This window comes from Macrotis lagotis, chromosome X, assembly GCF_037893015.1.
Source record: "Macrotis lagotis isolate mMagLag1 chromosome X, bilby.v1.9.chrom.fasta, whole genome shotgun sequence".
NCBI classification, from domain to species: domain Eukaryota; kingdom Metazoa; phylum Chordata; class Mammalia; order Peramelemorphia; family Peramelidae; genus Macrotis; species Macrotis lagotis.
The window spans coordinates 700,240,669-700,259,460 of record NC_133666.1 but is presented as its reverse complement, the minus strand read 5'-3'; the positions used below and the strand labels follow the sequence as shown (position 1 = coordinate 700,259,460).

General features: G+C 40.4%; 1 protein-coding gene across 1 annotated transcript; it reads right to left on the bottom strand.

Moving 5' to 3' along the window:
- Positions 1 to 8,810: 8,810 nt before the first annotated feature.
- Positions 8,811 to 15,123, bottom strand: LOC141497132 (uncharacterized). The gene is made up of 4 exons (XM_074199763.1): positions 14,970 to 15,123; positions 14,085 to 14,211; positions 13,501 to 13,596; positions 8,811 to 10,234 (listed from the first exon to the last, which is right to left on the bottom strand). Exons 1-4 carry the CDS (start codon positions 14,991 to 14,993, stop codon positions 8,835 to 8,837), a joined length of 1,647 nt encoding a protein of 548 aa, XP_074055864.1. The 5' UTR covers positions 14,994 to 15,123; the 3' UTR covers positions 8,811 to 8,834.
- Positions 15,124 to 18,792: the final 3,669 nt, after the last annotated feature.

The following is an 18,792-nucleotide window of genomic DNA, read 5'->3' as shown; positions in this document are numbered from 1 at the left end:
ATGAAAAAACTGCAAACTAGTATGGCAAAAACTAGGCATAGATCCATATCTCATGCCCTATACCAAAATAAGGTCAAAATGGGTACAGGATTTAGACATAAAGAACAATACCATAGATACATTAATAGACCAAAAAAAATACTCTATCTGATCTAGGGAAAAGGGATAAATTTATGAACAAATAAGAATTAGAGCATATTATAAACTACAAAATGAATGACTTTGACTATATTAACTTAAAAAGTTTTTGCACTAATAAAATCAATGTTGCCAAAATTAGAAGAAAAGCAGAAAGCTGGGAAACAATCTTTACAACCAGGAATTCTGATACAACCAGGAATTCTGATAAAGGTCTCATTTCTATAATATATAGGGAATTGCAACAAATTTAGAAGGTCACAAGTCATTCCCCCAATTGATAAATGGTCAAAGGATATGAACATTTTTCAGATGAAGAAATTAAAGCTATATATAATCATATGAAAAATGCTCCAAATCACTACTGATTATAGAGGAATGCAAATTAAAACTATCATCTCACATCTATTAGATTAGCCCAGATGAGAAAAAGGGAAGATGATCAATGCTGGAGAGGTTGTGGGAGGATTGGAACATTGATGCATTGCTGGTGGAGTTGTGAATGGATCCAACCCTTCTGGAGAGCAATATGGAATTATGCCCAAAGAGCAATAAAACTGTTCGTATCCTTTGACCAGCAATTCCAATTCTAGGACTATATCTAGAAGAAATTGTAAAAAAATGGGAAAAGTCCTACATGTTCTAAAATATTCCTAGCAGCCCTTTTAGTAGTGGCAAAGAGTTGGAAATTGAGGGGATGCCCATCCATTGGGGAATGGCTAAACAAGTTATGGTACAGGACTACTATGGAATATTATTGTTCTATAAGAAACCATAAACGGCCACACTCTACAGAAGAATGGAATGATTTACAGGACCTGTTGCTGAACGAAGGCAGTAGAGCCAAGAGAAAAATGTACACATCAACAATTATGAGAGGAACAACCCTGATGGAAGTAACTCCTCTGGACAGTCCGGAGAGCTAGGACAACTGCATTAAATGGTTGAGGTCTATCTTATTCCCAACCAGAGGAAGAAAAACAAAACAAACACACAGAAAAAACCCCCCACCCCTACTGAAACTGATGAACACTTTATAAAAAGTAGCTCTTCTTTATCTCTTTCTCTTAATCCTAATTCTTCATGCCAAAAAATTATTAATTTCCAAATATGTTTAACAAAACATGTATGTAAAATGCTAACCTGATTGTCCCCCCTCCTGAAGGGATGGGGGTGGGAAGGAAGGGTGGAGGGAAATTTTGTAACTTGGAAATATACATGGACAAATGGATGAAACTTTAAAAAAGAGGAAGTGGGAAAAAACCCAGAGATTGCCAAGGACAACTTGAAAGGTCAACAGGAAAAATCTAACATTAGAGTGAAGAGTGGAGCACAGTTCAGCTCAGACCACAAGCAGCACACGTGACCCTAGTGGACCCCTCAAACCACAGATAGTAGGGGAGTCAGAAAGAGATTACAGGGGTTTCTTTGCTATCCCTGAGGCAGGACCTGCTGCTTTGCCCATACTTAGATCTGGGTCACAATCTTGGTCATAGTCCCAGGAAGTGGAGGAGCAGCAGTACCCCAGAGCTTACTGCTCTAGGGGAGCAGGGCATCCAAACTCACAGTTCCAGAAAGGAATGCTTGTGGTCAGCCACAGACCTTACCACAGGTCAGGAGAAAATTAATAACCTCTCCTTAGATCATACTATCTCTTAAAATAACTGCAAAAAACCCAAAAGCTTGGGACATTATACCCTGTACCCTGGAAAGAGAGCCCTACCTTAACAAGTTAAAATCAAGTCATAGGCTGGGGAAATGGGCAAATAACAGAAGGAAAAAAAACTGATGATAGGTAAGATCAAAACACACACTCAGAGGAAGATGATAAAGTCCAAACTCCTACATCCAAAGCCTCCATAAAAATCTTAGGTCATAGAAGAACTCAAAAAGGATTTTGAAAATCAAGTAAGAGTGATAGAGAAAAAATTGAGAAGAAAAAAGAGTGATGTAAGAAAATAAGGAAAAACGAGCAAAACAAGCTCAGCAGTTTAGTGGAGGCATAAAAAAAATTAATGAAGAAAATAACAACTTAAAAACCATAATGGAGGGCAGCTAGGTGGTGCAGTGGACAGAACACTGGCCTTGGAGTCAGGAGTAGCCGAGTTCAAATCTAGCCTCAGACACTTAATAATTACCTAGCTGTGTAGACTTGGGCAAGCCACTTAACCCCATTGCCTTGCAAAAACTAAAAAAACAAAAAACAAAAAAAAACCCATAATGGATCAAATGGAAAAAGAGGTACAAAAAGTCAATAAGGTGTTAAAAGGTGGAACAGACAAAAATGGAAAAGTAGGACAAAAGCTCAATCAAGAAAACAAGTTTGGGGCAGCTAGGTGCCACAGTGGATAGAGCACTGGCCCTGGAGCCAGGAGTACCTGAATTCAAAACCGGCCTCCTCAGACAATAATGACCCAGCTGTGCGGCCTTGGGCAAGCCACTTAACCCCATTGCCTAGCAAAAACTAAAAAACAACAACAACAACCAAAAAAACCCAAGTTCTTAGAATACAGAATCCAGCAAGAGGAAGATCTGATCAGCAATGATTACTTTGTGAAATGTCAAGAAACAATAAAACAAAACTAAAAGAATGAAAAACTAGAAGACATTGTGAAATGTCTCACTGGAAAAACAACTGACCTGGAAAATAGATTCAAGAGAGATAATAAAAAATAATTGGACTACCTAAAAAAGCCATGATCCAAAAAAGAGCTTAGATAGTATCTTTCAAAAAAATTATCAAGGATATTTTAGAAGATATTTTAGATATTGTGATATTTTAGACTGTGATATATCTGATTGACATTTTAGAAGGTAAAACAGAAATGAAAAGACTCTACCGATCACCTCCTGAAAGAGAAGCCAAAATGAAAACTCCTAGGAATATTATGGTCAAATTTCAGAGTTTCCAGGTCAAGAAGAAAATGTTATAAGCATTCAGTAAGACAAAATTCAATTATCATGGAATCTCAACCAGGATGACACAGAATTTATTGTATTCTTACCTGCTCCCATTGTATTGTTGGCCAGTAGCTCCTGGAGCATTAAAGGATTGTAGGGTTTGGAATATGATATTCCAGAAGGCAAAGAAGCCTGGATTACAGCCAGGAAAATATCTAGCAAAACTGAACATACTCTTTCAGGATAAAAGATGGACATTCAATGAAACAGGGGACTCTCAACTTTTCCTGATGAAAAGACCAGAGCTGAACAGAAAATCTGGTCTTAAATATGAGAAAAGAAAAGGGAAATCATAAAGAACTTTTTGATGCTGAACTATTTATACTGCATGGGAAAATGATACTAATAACATACAAACTTCCCCATTTATTAGGGCAGTTAGAAAGTATACTTAGGCACAGGTAGGAATTGAATAGGAGGGGATCATATATTAAAAAGATGGAGCTTAGGGATGGGACAGGAATATACAGGGAGAAAGGGAAAAGGGGGGAGGTAGAACTGGGTAAGAGGCAAGGAAAAGCTTTTGTAGTAGAGTAGAAGAGCGGGGTAATAAGGGAATGAGTGACTCAATGGAATTGGCTCAGAGGTAATAACATACACTAAATGGGGCAAAGAAATCTATCTTATCCTACAGAAAAAGAAGAGGGGAAGGGCATGGGTGAAAGGTGGGAGGGGGGTGACAGAAAGGAGGGCCGATTGAGGAAGGGGGTAGTCAGAAGTAAAATACTTTTGAGGAGGGACAGAAAAAAAGTTGAGAATAAACAGGGGTAGGGGAATAGGATGGAAGTAAATATATTTAGCAATAGTGAGGAGAAATAGGGAAACAAATTTCTCTCATAAAGGTCTCATTTCCAAAACTGAGAGAACTAAGACAAAATTAAAACTAAGACAAAAAAAGAGAGCCATTTCCCAGTTGATAAATGGTGAAAAGAAATGAATAGCTTTTGGATGACATTATCAATGCTATTTATGGTCATATTTTAAAAAAATTCTAACTCACCAGTGATTAGAGAAATGCAAATTAGAATAATTCTGAGGTACTACCTTATACCTATTGAATTAGTTAATAGGGCAGAAAAGGAAAATTACAGTTGTTGGAGGGGATGTTAAAAAAATGAGACATTAATGTACTGTTGGAAGAGTTGTGAAATGATTCAACCATTACGTAGAATTTGGAACTTTGTCCAAAACGCTATAAAACTATGCATACCCTCTGACCTAGCATTGCCTACTAGCTCTGTATTCCCAAAGAAATGAAAAATGAGATGGAAAAGGACCTATATGAACAAAGATATTTGGAGTAGCTCTTTTCTGGTAGCAAAGAATGGAAAACTGAGGGAATAACCATCAGTTGGCTAACAAGTTGCAACATGTGATTATGATGGAATGCTATTCTTCTAGAAGAAATGATGAGCAAAGAGCAGGTAGGTAATGCAGTAAATACAGCACCAGCCCTGAAGTCAGTAGGACCTGAGTTCAAATCCGGCCTTGGACACTTGGAATACTTACTTAGCTGTGTGACCTTGGGCAAGTCACTTAAGCCTTGCAAAAAGCAAAAAAAGAAATGAGCCAAATGCTCTTGATAAAACCTGGAAAGACTTAAATGAAAAGAAAAATGAGCAGGATGCTCTTGATAAAACCTGGAAAGACTTAAATGAACAGATGCAATGTGAAATGTACTCTATACAAAGTAATAGTAACATTGTAGGATGATCAACTGTAAATGACTTAGTTTTTCTCAGCAATGCTGTGACCCAATCAACTCTGAAGGTCTTATAATGAGGAATACTATCCATCCCGAGAGAGCTGATGGTGTCTGAATAGATTGAAATACTTTTTTTACTAAAAAAAAATCCCAGCAACACTGGGTGATGATCAACTATGATGGATTTAGCAATTCAGTGATAAAGGATAAATGATAAAAGACTGTGATGGAAAATGCCATCCACATCCACAGTAAAACTTTTGAGTCTGAATTTAGACCAAAGCAATCTATTTTCACTTTTTTAAAACTTGTTTTATCTATTCTTCTCATTTTTTCCCCCTTTAATTATGTTTCTTTCACAATTTGACTAATGTGGAACTATGTTCAACATGATTAAACATGTTTAAGCTATATTAAATTACTGTCATGGGAAAGGGGGAGGAGAGGAGGAAGTAAAAAAATGTAGAACTCAAAAGCTTACAAAAAGATGAATATTGAAAACTACCTTTCCATGTCATTTAAAAGATAAAATAGCATTCAATAAAAGGAATAAAACTTTACCCATAAACACTGCACTTAATTAGAAACTCTGTTCCCTTTTGATCTGGATTTCCTCTCATTCTCACTTCTCCTATACTTGTTTTCCTTCTTCAATGAGAAAGCCATTCCTTTTATCCTTCAGGTCACTTCTCTGCTTTGATCTCACTTTCCTCCCTTTCCAATCTCATCCCAAGAATTAGTCATTTCAACTCTAGATTACTCTTAAATCCCTTGGCCCCTATCCTATCTCTGCATCTGACTGACAGTCCTACTACCAAGACACTAAATGAAGTGATTAGTGCCACAACTAACTGCTGAGGGAGTAGTTTACAAAATTATTACCCAACCACAACTAGGTCCTCAATGAAGATGGCAGACTTTTATGCTTCCCAGATTTCTTCTCTATTTCACTTCTCACCTTGAAATTATTCCAAACTTTCTCTTCTCTTTTCAAACCACCAACACCTCCTTCTTATCCTCTTCTCAACTGAGGACCCAGGCTTACTTTATTGGAAAAAAAAGTGAGGTGATTCCATGTGAATTCCCTCTTCTTCAATTCTCTTCATCACAAAACCCTCTAACGTCATCTCCCATTCTCTCCTCTTCCCCCCAAACCCAGTCTGATAATGAGATGTCCCTTCTCAACAGGGTCAACCCCTTTACATGTACACTTGATCCCATCTTCTCCTGCAGACTACATCCTCAATTATCTCCCCTCCAAGTGATTCTTTTCTTATTGACTTCAAATATGCTTGTCTCCCTCATACTAAAAACAAAAACAAAAACAAAAAAACAAACCTTCATGAGACTCTCCTATGCCTTCAAGCCAACATTATGGTTCTCTCCTCCAGTCAGCCAAACTCCTGAAAAACTTGTCTATCTTCCCTGCCTCCACTTGTATTTTTTTTACTCCCCAACTCTCTTCAGTCTGACTTCTATCTCTAAAGTTACCAATGTTCTCTTAATTGCCAAATTTGATCATCTTTTCTACCTTCACTCTTCTTAGCCTACCTGCTGCACCTAACACTGTTAACCATTTTCTCCACCTGGATTCTCTCTGAGTTCTCCATGATACTATCTTTTAGTTTGCCACCTGTCTAAATTCTTCTCAGTCTACTTTGCTAGTTCCTTAATTGTGGCTGTTCTCCAAAGACCTGTATGGATCCACTTTTAATCTCCCTCCTATACCCTAGACAATATATCAACTTTCATCTCTCAAAGAACCCATCTCCCCCCACTGAGTTCAAGTCCCACATCACCAATTTACTTTTGGATAGTCTGATTCTCTCTAAAGCCAAATTCATAATCTTTCTACCTAAACCCGAACTTTTTCCAAATTTCACCATATCTGAAAAGTATAACCATCATTCCAATATCTCAGGACTAACATGACATAAGAGAGGTGATGGCCATGACAAGCACATGAATTGGATTTCAAGGAGGAGCTGCTGGGCTAGGTTCCCAGCCTCACTTTTTCCTCCAGAGCCATCTGGGTCCAGATATGAATCAGGACAACTGGAGATGGCCCCAGATAGGAAGCAGAGTACCCAAAGTCACACAGTATGTATCAAGTGACTGAGGACCTGATTTGAAGTGATTGGTGCTAAGAAAAATAGAAAAGTTGATCAGATTAAGTATATAACATTTAGAAGCAAGCATTATAAAGGAGCATAGTGTTCAATAAACACAAAACCTTTAATTACTGGGGTAAGGGATCACTATTGAATAGAAACTGTGGAGAAAACGGGTAGAAATTCGGTACAGATAAGGAGGCACAGAGGATAGAGCACCAGTCCTGGAGTCAGAACATAGTTGGCATTTAATAAATCCCTCCTGACTTGACTGGCAAATCAATTGGGAAAACAATGAATAAAAACCCCCAATTATACACAAGTACTTAGGTGCCCTAGATATTCAGAGAAGAGTTATGGTTGTGGTATCTAAGTTTGGCTTTAAAGGTCTTGTGTGAAACCAGTAAGAAATAGGAATAAAGGGTTTTCCAGACACTGGGCATATCCTAAGGAAGGGTAGGAATTAGAGTATACTGATGAGACAGCAAAAACTCCAACTGGTTGGACCATAGATAACCATGATGACTGGGAGACAGAAAGTGGCATTTGATTTTGGAGAAACAAATACTAGGCAAACGAATTTGAAAATTACTTTGTAGATATCTGGGAAAAACTGATTTTTGAGCAAATTAATCATGGTTACATCCTAAAGGATTAGTCTATTTCATGTTGTGGGGTGACTGAAGGGGTAAGGGAGATGAAGGAAGAAAATGTCACTACTACAATGGTCCAGAGGGATGATCATGAAGCTTTGTATTAGGATGGCTACTAGTCAAAAAGAGGAAGGGAAAAGGAGGCAAGATATATCCAACAGACTTTAATAGTTGACAGTAGGTGAGAGGTATAGAAGGGTAAAGGAAAGACCTACCAAGGTTTAGAACATGAGAAACAGGATGTGAAACAGGGAGCTAACTTGGACAGTGAAATCAGATTACAATAAGTAGATGAAAATGGGGCATAAAGTCAGAGCCACTTATAAATGATACATGAAGCATTATCAATAAATTAGATTGTCCGGAACACAAAAAAGAAAAGAGAATAAGCCCAAGGGCAAAAAAGACAGAGAAAATGTCAGTGAAGTATTAGCTTGGTAACTAAAGACAAGGGAAAAGGGAACATCCAGAAAGGGTCTGAAGGGATTCAACTGTGGTGATAAATTCAGGGGGACAAAAGAAGTAGAAGGTCAACTGGAAGTAACTGCAACTTTTTAGGGAGCAAAAATGATTACGTTGCTATGAAGGCTCTTGTAGAGAAGGGTGGAATATTACTAATAAAACTGCTAACATTTACATAGCCCATTAAAGTGTGCAAATTACTTTTACACATATGATTTAAATGAAACTCAGAGGTACCCCATACTTTATAGATATTATTAACCCCATTCTGCCAATGAGGAAACTTTCCCACAGTAAAATAAGTTAGATGTCCAGGAATGGTATCTGAACTAAGGTTTTCCAGATTCTGGGTCTTACACCCTCTGGATTTAAGAAATATGAATAAGGTTCTGGAAGAGGTGGGAGAGGTAGCATCAAGGATGTGGAAAGAGAAATTAGCTTTAAGGAAGATTAGGAGACCTTTTCTTTGTGACTAGGTAATCAGCCAGTTAATAAACATTTACTAAGTACCCACTATGTCCAAGGCAGTATTGAGGATATAAAAAAATAAAGAGCAATGATGATACAGAAATTTTCTAAAGAATAAAATTGAGGGAATGAGTTCCTACCAGATATATACCCACTAAGAAAATTAGGAAATTCATCTGCAGTAAGTCTTGGCATTAGGTGAAAGAGTTATCTAGACACTAAAGAAAAAATGGTTTGGAAAAGCTGTTGGAATTAAAAGAATTTGTTTCATCTATAGTTTTTTTAATAAGCATTTTAGAATACTGACCAAGGTATATGACCAAAATCCTTTTGATTTTAATTATATTCATAAAGTTTTACACCAACATGAAGTCTTTCATGGCAAGTGAGATGTGACCTTTGGCGAAAGGCCTTTCCACATTCATGACATTCATATGGCTTCTCTCCAGTATGAATTCTTTGATGTTTGTTAAGCTGGGTCTTCTGACAAAAGGCTTTCCCACACTGTTTACATTCATAAGGTTTGTCTCCAGTATGAATTCTCTGATGTCGAGTAAGCTGAGTTCTCCGACTAAAAGTCTTCCTGCATTCATTGCATTCATAGGGTTTCTCTCCAGTATGAACTCTTTGATGTCGAATCAGTTTTGAACTCTCTCGAAAGGCCTTTCCACATTCATTACATTCATATGATTTCTCTCCAGTATGAATTCTGTGATGGTAAGTAAGAGAAGAGCTGTGTTTGAAGGTTTTCCCACATTCACTACATTCATAGGGTTTCTCTCCAGTATGAATTCTGTGATGTGAAATAAGAGATGAACTGTGTCTAAAGGTTTTCCCACATTCATTACATTCATAAGGTTTCTCTCCAGTATGAATTCTCTGGTGTCCAAGAAGCTGTATGCTTTGGCCAAAGGCCTTCCCACATTCATTACATTCATAAGGTTTTTCTCCAGTATGAATTCGGAGATGGAAAGTAAGGGATGAACAGTGTCTGAAGGTCTTGCCACATTCATTACATTCATAAGGTTTCTCTCCGGTATGAATCCTGTGGTGAGAAGTAAGGGATGAACTGTATCTAAAGATCTTTCCACATTCATTACACTCATAGGCTTTCTCTCCAGGAGGCATTACTTGATGTTCAATAAGTTGTGGGCTCTGGGAGAAGGTCTTGCCACAATTAACAGATTTATTTTGTTTCTCTCCAGAATGAATTCCATGATATGAAGCAATGAATGAGTTAGGGCATATGGCTTTCCCAAATTCATCATATTCACAAAGTTTCTCTCCAATACATTTTCTTTGATATTCAATAAGGTCGAAATTGTGGCTAAAGGAATTTTCACATTTGTTATATAAGGAAAGTATCTTCTTTGAGTCAATTTTACTGTTTCTACTTTGGTCTGAATTGATTGAGTGGCTCTTTTTGTCTGGATCATACTTGCAGAAACTTTTTCCTATTTTTTCTCTCTGGTATAGAGAATGGACTGACCCAAGCATGAACCTTCTGCTACATCCATTATATTCATTGTTGTTCACTGTATTCAAAGAGCTCCTCTGGATGATTTTTACTAGCTGAAAATGTTTCTCTTCAATACTCTGTTTCCTCTTCAACCTGGAATTATGTTCATAAGATTCTCCTGACTTGAAATCACAGGTGCCTTCCCTTGGGAGTCTTTTTGGGGAAGACATATCCATAGAAATGCCCAGCTTTGGAGTTTCAGGTCTAATGTCCCAGTCTGAAAGAGATAAAACAAATCAATATCCTCTGCACCCATATGCTTAAGTCTTGTCACCTGTGTCTCCTCCAAAAACAATCATGGTAAAACTCCAAAAGATTGATTAAAATAGGACTATTACATATGTTTTTATGGTTATTTACAATTTTTAAAGGTTTTAAAATTTTTCATTCAAGCAATGGGGTTAAGTGACTTGCCCAAGATCCCATAGCTAGTTAATATTAAGTGTTTGAGGGGATTTGAACTCAGGTCCTTCTGACTCCAGGGTCGGTGCTCTATCCACTGTGTTACTTAATTGCTACTTTAAAGGCTTTCTTAATGGTTTCAAAATAGTCTTGTAAGAAAATTGTTCAGTTTCTCCTTTTCTAAATGAAGTGATTATTTAAATGACTCAGTGATTTACTAATTACCTCAATGTCTCTCAACTAGTTAAGAGCACAGGGAGAAGTCAAACTTGTGTCTCCTAATTTTCATTCCAGAGTTTTTTTCAGCACATCATGCTGCCTACTCACTGAGGTAAATTTACTGTGTGAACAGAAATACTTTATCAGAATGGTTAACTTCATTAGGGATAATTATAAAGAAAATTTCTCCACTGAACAAGAGGTTGAACTGAAAACATCCTGAGTTCTTGTTTATTACAGCCACTATGAAAGAAAGAACAAGGACTCTTATTAATAAGACTGTGACTTTTCCACACATCCCTGAACCTCTAACTGATCTTGGTCTTCTAAGTGGCTCTCTGCTCTGTTCCCTAGGACATGCCAGTGCTATTTGCCTCTGCCCATTTGAAACTAGGTGGCCTAGAGCATAAAACACTAGAATTAGGAAAAAGAAAGCTCTTAGTATGAATCCCAATTCATAAACTTTATTATGTGACAGTGAGCAAGTCACTTAATCTCTCTGGGCCTCAATTTTCTCAATAAATTGAGGGGGTATGGACTGAAAAACCTCTAAAGTTTCTACTCCTTTGAAATGCATGGGTCAGCTCACAATCCAGCTTCCAGGCCTTATTTATACAATAAATTCAAAATTCCTCAGAGTCCTTCTCAGAACTCTACCCTACCTATCCACCCTGATATTTTAACACTCCAGGCAACTAAGTGACAAAAAGAACAGGGCAATGAGTTTGGAATCAAAAAGATTTGGGTTAGCTAGGTGGCTCAGTGGATGGAGCACCAGCCCTGGAGTCAGGAGGACCTGAGTTCAAGGCCTCAGACACTTAATAATTACCTAGCTGTGTGGTCTTGGGCAAGCCACTTAACCCCATTTGCCTTGCAAAAACCTAAAAAAAAAACCAAAAAGGGGGTCATAAAGAGTTAAATACAACTGAAATTACTAAACATTTCATTACTCCCCTCCAAAGAATTCTCAGTCCCATCTAGCAGGGTCTCACCCTTCATAAACTATGCCTATTTTCGACTCCTTGACCTTTACCATAGTTCCTTCTTCACTTGAATATCATCTTTTTTTTTTCCTATCCATTCAGATACCCTAAAGGTAAAGATAATAACTATATGTTGTCCTTCATCCATGAATCCCCTGGACCCCTATGCCCAAAAGAAGATCCTTCTCAACAAAGATCCTCAGCCTCAGAACAGCAAAGAGATGAGAAAACCTGTGCCTCTGGGGGTTCTCTAATGTCTGGAGATTGAGTGCTGCGCTTATACAAAGAATATCTTTCTGGGTGTGCTCTTTTAAAGAAAACATTTTATTGATATCCTTTTTTTTTTTTTTGCATCACCTATATTTTCCTTTGTATCCTCTCCTTTTTTCTCAGAGAACCATGCCATATCACAAAGAATTTTTTTTAAGGGAAAAAAAAGATGATAAAAAAGTAAGGAAAATTGAATATGTATCAAAAAGTTCTGAAATTATATGGCAAAGAACTACCATTGAGGGAGAAAAGTAAGTAGAGGAAGGGTCTTGGTAATTTTGCCACTTTCATTTTCAATTTTTGTTATTACTTTTTTCCAATTTAAACTTTTTATGATCACTACATATAAATACTGTGTTCTTGGTTTTCTTTTGATTTATAAACAGTTTATATAAGTTATTTCATGCTTTACTGCATTCAGCATATTTCTTTCAGCACAGTAATATTCCCATATACAAATACACTACAACTTGGTTTGCTATTCCCCAATCAGTGGGCATTTCCTATGTCCAGTTCTTTAGCAGCAGGATTTAAAAAAAAGAAAGAAAAGAAAAATACTGATCTAAAGATCCTAATAAATACTGAAACTTTCTTATCAATGGCCTCCTTGGAGTTTGAGGTCAGTAATGGAAATCCGAGGTCAAAAATCATGGACTTTTTAGAGATTTTGTCTAAATAACTACAAACTGCTTGCTAAAATGGTTGTTCACAGTTCCACCAACAATGTACCAGTATGTCTATCTTCCCACAATTCCTCCAAAATTGACTTTGAATCTTGTTTTCTTTGCTAATTTGCTTGATGTGAGATGAAACCTGTTTTCTCATACTTTTAATATTGCATTAGTTATGTACACTATATTAATTACATATATGTTATGTTACATGAATTATAGTGATATTAATATTAACCATATTTTGATTTGGAGCATTTTTCATATATTAATAGTCTAATTCTTTCCAAAGTTATTTGTTCATGTCTTTGATTATTTATTAGGGAATGGTTTTTGGTCTTTTATATGTAATAATACAATATAGATGGATACACATATAAATACCTGTTAATTATTTATGTATCTTAGATATCAAATTCCTCACAGAGAATTTTGATACAAAGACCATTGTTCTCATTTATCCCTTTCTCTTATGGTAGGTGCATTGATTTTGTCTATGCAGAAGTTTTTAATTTCATGTCATCAAAATTATCTATTTTATTTTTTGTACTACCTCTATACCTTATTATAACTATATTTTATCCCTTACATCTCCTATCTGCAACTATGAGAAGTATATGTCCATTTTAAATTTATTGTAAAATATGGTATAAGATAATTTATTTAGGAAAGAACTATTTTTCAGTTCACCCAGTAATTCTTATCAAATATGAAGTTCTTTTCTAAATAAATTATGATTTGGAGTTCATCAAACACTGGGCTATTTAGTCCCACTATTTCTAACTTTCTTCTAACTAGTACATTCCACTGGTTTACTTCTTTATTTTTTAGCCACTACCACAAGGCTTCGATAACTTCTACTTCATAATCTAGAGACATCTAAAGGATCAACGAGGCTGTCACTGGTCATGCTCATCTGCCTGGTTTCACTCACTCACCTGAACACCTGAATTTTGGGCCTTCTCTCTCTTGTATCCAAGGTACTTCTCCTTGCTCCAACTGGGAGATCACATCTGGTCTGGAAATGGCAAGACCTACTCATTGGAGACAGGAAAGCACTACAATCAGAAAGTCAATTTGGAATACGAGACTAACCCCACTTTACTCTAGGAACAGTGGGAATAGTAGGAAAACACAGAGGCTTCTATAAATGCCACTGGGGATTAGTTTCTACTGTGTTCCTAAGATAAAGTGGAGTTTGCAGAGTGAATATGAACTTGAAATGAAAGTTGTCATTGGACCCACTCCCTGGCAAGATGGGAGATTTCTCCTATCTTTGGCTACAAGCCCTAGAGCTTTAGGAGAGAATCTCTAATGCAGGGAAGAGAAAGAGAGGCACAATTTCAACATGAGCAAGCTGTCAACTTCCAAGTGTACAAAGCAAGCGCTGTTTTACCTAATGAAGATTTTTGAAAAAATATCTGGTCTCCCTCCCACAAATGGTTAGGCAAATAGGTGTGCCAAAAGAAAGCAAAGACCCTCAAAGGAAAAGGTTCTGAGTTCCAAGGAGAGCCATCCTTACCCAGGCCAACCAGATTCCTGTAGTTCTCCAGCATCACCTCTCGGTACAGTTCCTTCTGAGAAGGGTCCAAGTGCCTCCATTCCTCCCAGGAGAAGTCCACAGTCACATCCTTAAATGTTACCAATTCCTGCAACAGCACATAATACCATCTTACCCAAGGACCACTCCTTTTATTGATCTAGGAAAAGAGGAGTAAAGCAGCCAGGCATTGTCAGAAGATCCCCCATCTCTCCAGTGCCCCACTTTATATTTATTTCTGAACCATGAGACCAAACAATAATCCTTAATGTACTCCAAAAGGTGTATGGGCTCACCAAGGTGGGCATTCACTTTAGCCATACAGATCATCACCCATCTGTGGCTGCCCACCCCGTGGCTCATAGCCAGATTCACCTCTAAGCTAATATTTAGTCAACATTTTTTCAGTTAAACATTTATTCAGTAAGCATTTGTTAAGCACTGTGCCGAGGCCTGGGGACATAAGCAGACCCAGTCCCTGGGAGAGGAGCCTGTCCTGAGGAAGGAGCTTGCAGTCTAACGGTTGAGACCACACACAAAATGACGGGAAAATAGCGGCTGGAAGTCCCAGGAAATACGAGAGGTCGGAGGAGCTTTTCCGTAAACGCTGGGATTTCAGCCCAGTCTAAAGGGCTGCAGGTGAGTCAGGCGGGGCGGGACGTGCCCCAGACCTAGGAGGCAGCCCGGGAGCCGAGGGGGGCCTGTCTCGTCCGGGAACAGCCAGGAGGCCGGCGTTTGGCACTCAGGTCCGGGGGCACCCCGAGGGGCGTCTGTCGGGGTTCACAGGGGCGTGTTGGGGGCGCCCCCGCCCAAGTCCCGCGAGCGCCCCAGGCCGGCCCCTCCCCCGCCCGCCTCGGCGCCCCTCACCTGCGGGGCCCGGGCTGCTGCCATCTCCCGCGGCTCCTCCAGGGCCAGTTCGGGGCGGCCGGGGAGGGGGAGGCGAGGGAGGAAGGGCGCCCCCGGCCCCCCGGCAGCGCCCCCGGCCCCCGCGGCCCCGCCTCCGGACGGCGTCTGTCCGGGAGGGGGCCCCGCGCAGGCGCACACTCGGAGGAGGAGGGTGTCGAGGATTGCTCGGCCCGCCCCGGACCTCATCGGCGTTCTGATTGGCTGCCGGGACGCGCCCCCGCCCGGACCTGACCAATGAGTGAGGCCCGGGGGACGGAGCACGCGCAGATCTTCCCCCGGGTTCTCCGACTCCCGTGCCCGAGAGGCTGCAATGGGCCCTCGAGCGGCTCGAGTCCGGCCCCCACAGACCCCGCAGGGCTCCGCCCCGGCTGCCAAGGCGGATGGGTGGGAAACGGTCCCGAATGCCCGGGTAAGCAACGCAGAGGTCGCGGAGGGGGGGCGCGTGAAAGGGGCAGGACGTGACGTCAGTCACCCTGGAGGAAGTGACGGGAAGGGGAGGGCCCGGGGACGAACCCACGTTCTGCGCATGCTCCAGACTGAGCCGGAGACGCTGTCCATTTCCGAGGCAGCCTCTACGGCCCCTCCTCTTCCTGGTGACGACGCCTCCGTCACGTGTTTGGGCCTTAGTAGCCCCGCCCCACACGTGGGGAGGCCCTAGCAGAGACGCCCCTCCCCCCTCCGGCCCCCGCCTGCGTGTCGGGGCGCCAGGGTCCGGTCTCTTAGGTGCGAGGCTGAGGTAGGCCAGGCCGTGGGCCTTCGCCCCCATCCCCTCCCCTCCGCGACGCAGCTCAGTCTTCAACCCCATTTGGAGTTTCTTGGCAGAGATGCCTTCTCCGGCCCATGGGGGCCAACAGGGTAAAGTGACCTGGCCAGGGCCACACAGCCAGTGATGATGGCGAGGATGACGTTTGTTGATAACCTTCATTGCCCCCTGGCTAAAACAAAACAACAAACTTAGTTTTATGAATGAAATTAGATTCTCTAGGATCTCCCAGCACCCAGGGGTGGAAGGCATCCTTACAGATGCCAACACCTTGCCAACATTTTGGGGGGTGTATACAATTTAGACAAAAGCAGCAAAACTTTTGGAGGCTGGCCGATGAGAGTTCGCGTAGATGACGTGATTTTACAAATACAGGTCTCTCAAATCTTATACTATTTACTGAAAATTCCTATTGACAAGAATTCCACTTATGCTGGAGAGTAACTTTACAAACTGCAGAAGGATTTTCTCCCTGTCATCCAGAATGTCTCTTATCTTATCAAGGTACTCCTATTGTGATAACCAGATAGATTAGGACACAGACCTCACATAGCAGACTAATAGAACCCTTAGCTAAAGCTTAAGAGTCAACCATCTGATTAGAACTATATTACTTAAGAAATATAAATTCCATTCTAAAGAACATCAGGTTAGACGTTTGTTTGTCATTGATTGAACCCCAGCAGTTTTCCTGTCTTTCAAGAATGACTCACCATCTAACACACAACTTAAAAGCCATCCTTTGAGATGCCCATTTGAATAAATCTTAAAGACCAGAGCTTTTCCCTTTGATCTGTTAAAAAGGACAGGCCCTGTGGGGAGACAGAGATAAACATTTCTGAACCTAAAGCTAACAGAATTATTTTGTTTTTAATCAGAACTGTAAAGATCAAGAAATATTAATAAACTATTTAAGGATATGAGAGTAGACATTATCCTTCATTCTTTTTTTTTTTTTTTTTTAGATTTTTCAAGGCAATGGGGTTAAGTGGCTTGCCCAAGGCCACACGGCTAGGTAATTATTAAGTGTCTGAGGTTGGATTTGAACCCAAGTACTCCTGACTCCAAGGCCGGTGCTCTATCCACTGCACCACCTAGCCGCCCCTACTATCCTTCATTCTTGAAGAAAACCAAGAAATCAGGGAGGTGATGCCATGACAAGCACCTGAATTAGATTCGAATGAGGGGGGCTGAGATAGTAAAGGTCTGAAGATTTCCAGACAGGCATTCTAGCCACTGTGCCACCTAGCTTCTCATAGCCCCTTAAGGGCAGGATCTATTTCTGTTTTCTTCCTTATACTGGTCTCTCTCCTTGAATGCTACAAGATTCCTAATTCTTTAAGTTTGTCAGATCTTTCAACTCATAAATGCATTTGATAATCCCCCTTGATAACCTCTATTGAGATTATCTTTATTCTCAGTCCTACTCCTAAATCCATTTTGGGATAGGTGTCAGTCCCCAGTCTGTGGTTCTGTATCATCTGCTGGTTGATTGGGTCTTGTCCTTTGTCATTGAAGAAGACCAAAATGACAGCTTTATATTTGAGACAAATGACAGTGTGTCTGACTGATGATCAGACTAATACAAGCTCAGAATGCTGTACCACAAGTGGGGCACAAAGTCCATATGAACACCTGGGGTGGGTACTCTAAACTTATGGATGTCATCGTTCCTCTGAGCTGCTTCCATTCTGCCTCCTCATAGAGCACAGCCCCCTCTCTGATGAGGGCACACCATGCTGGGCAGTCCTGTGCCAGTATCTCCCATGCTGAACAATCAATGTAAAAATTCTTCAATGAGACCTTCAGGGTGTCTCGGCATCACTTCTACTGACCCCCTTGTGGGCGCTTGCCCTGAGTTCTACATAAAATAGTTTGGGTTTTTTTTTACAAGCATACATCTGGCATTCTAACCATGTGTCTAGCCTGTTGTAATTGGACTCTCTGTAGTAATGTTGGAATGCTAGGCAGTTTAGCTCCAGAAAGGATCTCAGTGTTTTGTATCTTCTCCTGCCAGGTGATGTTCAGAATCTCCTAAAGACAATTTAAATGGAAGTGATTCAGTTTACTGACATGGCACTGGTAGACTGTCCAGTGTCACAGGCATACAGCAATGAGTTCAGTACAACAGCTCTGTGGACCTTCAGTTCTCTCCCACCCTTTCTTTTGGAGCTCCCAAATACCAAGATAGCTCTGGCATTGCAAGTGTCAACCTCATTGTCAATGTGTACCTCCCTGGAAAGGACACTGCCAAGGGAAGTGAACTTGTCTACAGTCCTCAAAACTTCTCCATTTCTTATAATCAGTGGTTCCACATATGGATGGTATGGTGCTGGCTGATGGAACACTTGTGTTTTCTTGTTAGACCAAAATGAGCACAAGCAGCAGAGAATCGATCCATGCTTTGTTGCATCTCAGCCTCAGAGGCTGCATTGAGAGCACAATCATCTGCAAACAGAAGATCTTGCACCAATACTCCCTCTACTTGGTCTTGGCTTGTAGTCTCTGCAAGTTGAAGAATTGTCTATCAGTGTCGTAGCTGACCCTGAGTCCATGTTCATCTACAGTGAAGGTGTTTTTATTACTTTCTGCTTAGCAGGTGGCAGGTCAGCACCAATCTTTTGACCTACAGGTATGGGCAGTTGGGGAGAAGCTGAGACACAATGGCTCATCCCCTTTGGCTGATTTGATCTGAATTGTCTTTATCTCCTTATGAATAAAAGAGCCTGGCTGCTATCTTGAATCCCTGGTTAATCTCTAGTGATTACATGGAGGGTTCAGAAAAACTGATACCAGGTCCCCCTGAAGGTCTCTCTTAAGAACTTTGGAATTGATGTGAATTTAGCATGGGAGATCCTGGCACAGGATGGTCAGCATGGTGTGCCCTCATCAGGGTGCCCTGGGCTCCATGAACAAGGCAAAATGGAAGCAGTTCAAAGGGATGCACACATTTTGAACAGCCCGGGTGTTTGTTGGACCTGTGACGGAGCTTTCCGAACTCGAATGGGTCTGCTCAGCCAG

Excerpts from the sequence above, each read along its gene's own strand:
- LOC141497132 (XM_074199763.1), bottom strand. The coding sequence starts at position 14,993 with ATGGCAGCAGCCCGGGCCCCGCAG. Across the intron at positions 14,212-14,969 it reads CAGCAGCCCGGGCCCCGCAG|GAATTGGTAACATTTAAGGA; the intron begins GTGAGGGGCGCC and ends GTGCTGTTGCAG. Across the intron at positions 10,235-13,500 it reads CCCAAAATTCAGGTGTTCAG|ACTGGGACATTAGACCTGAA; the intron begins GTGAGTGAGTGA and ends TATCTCTTTCAG.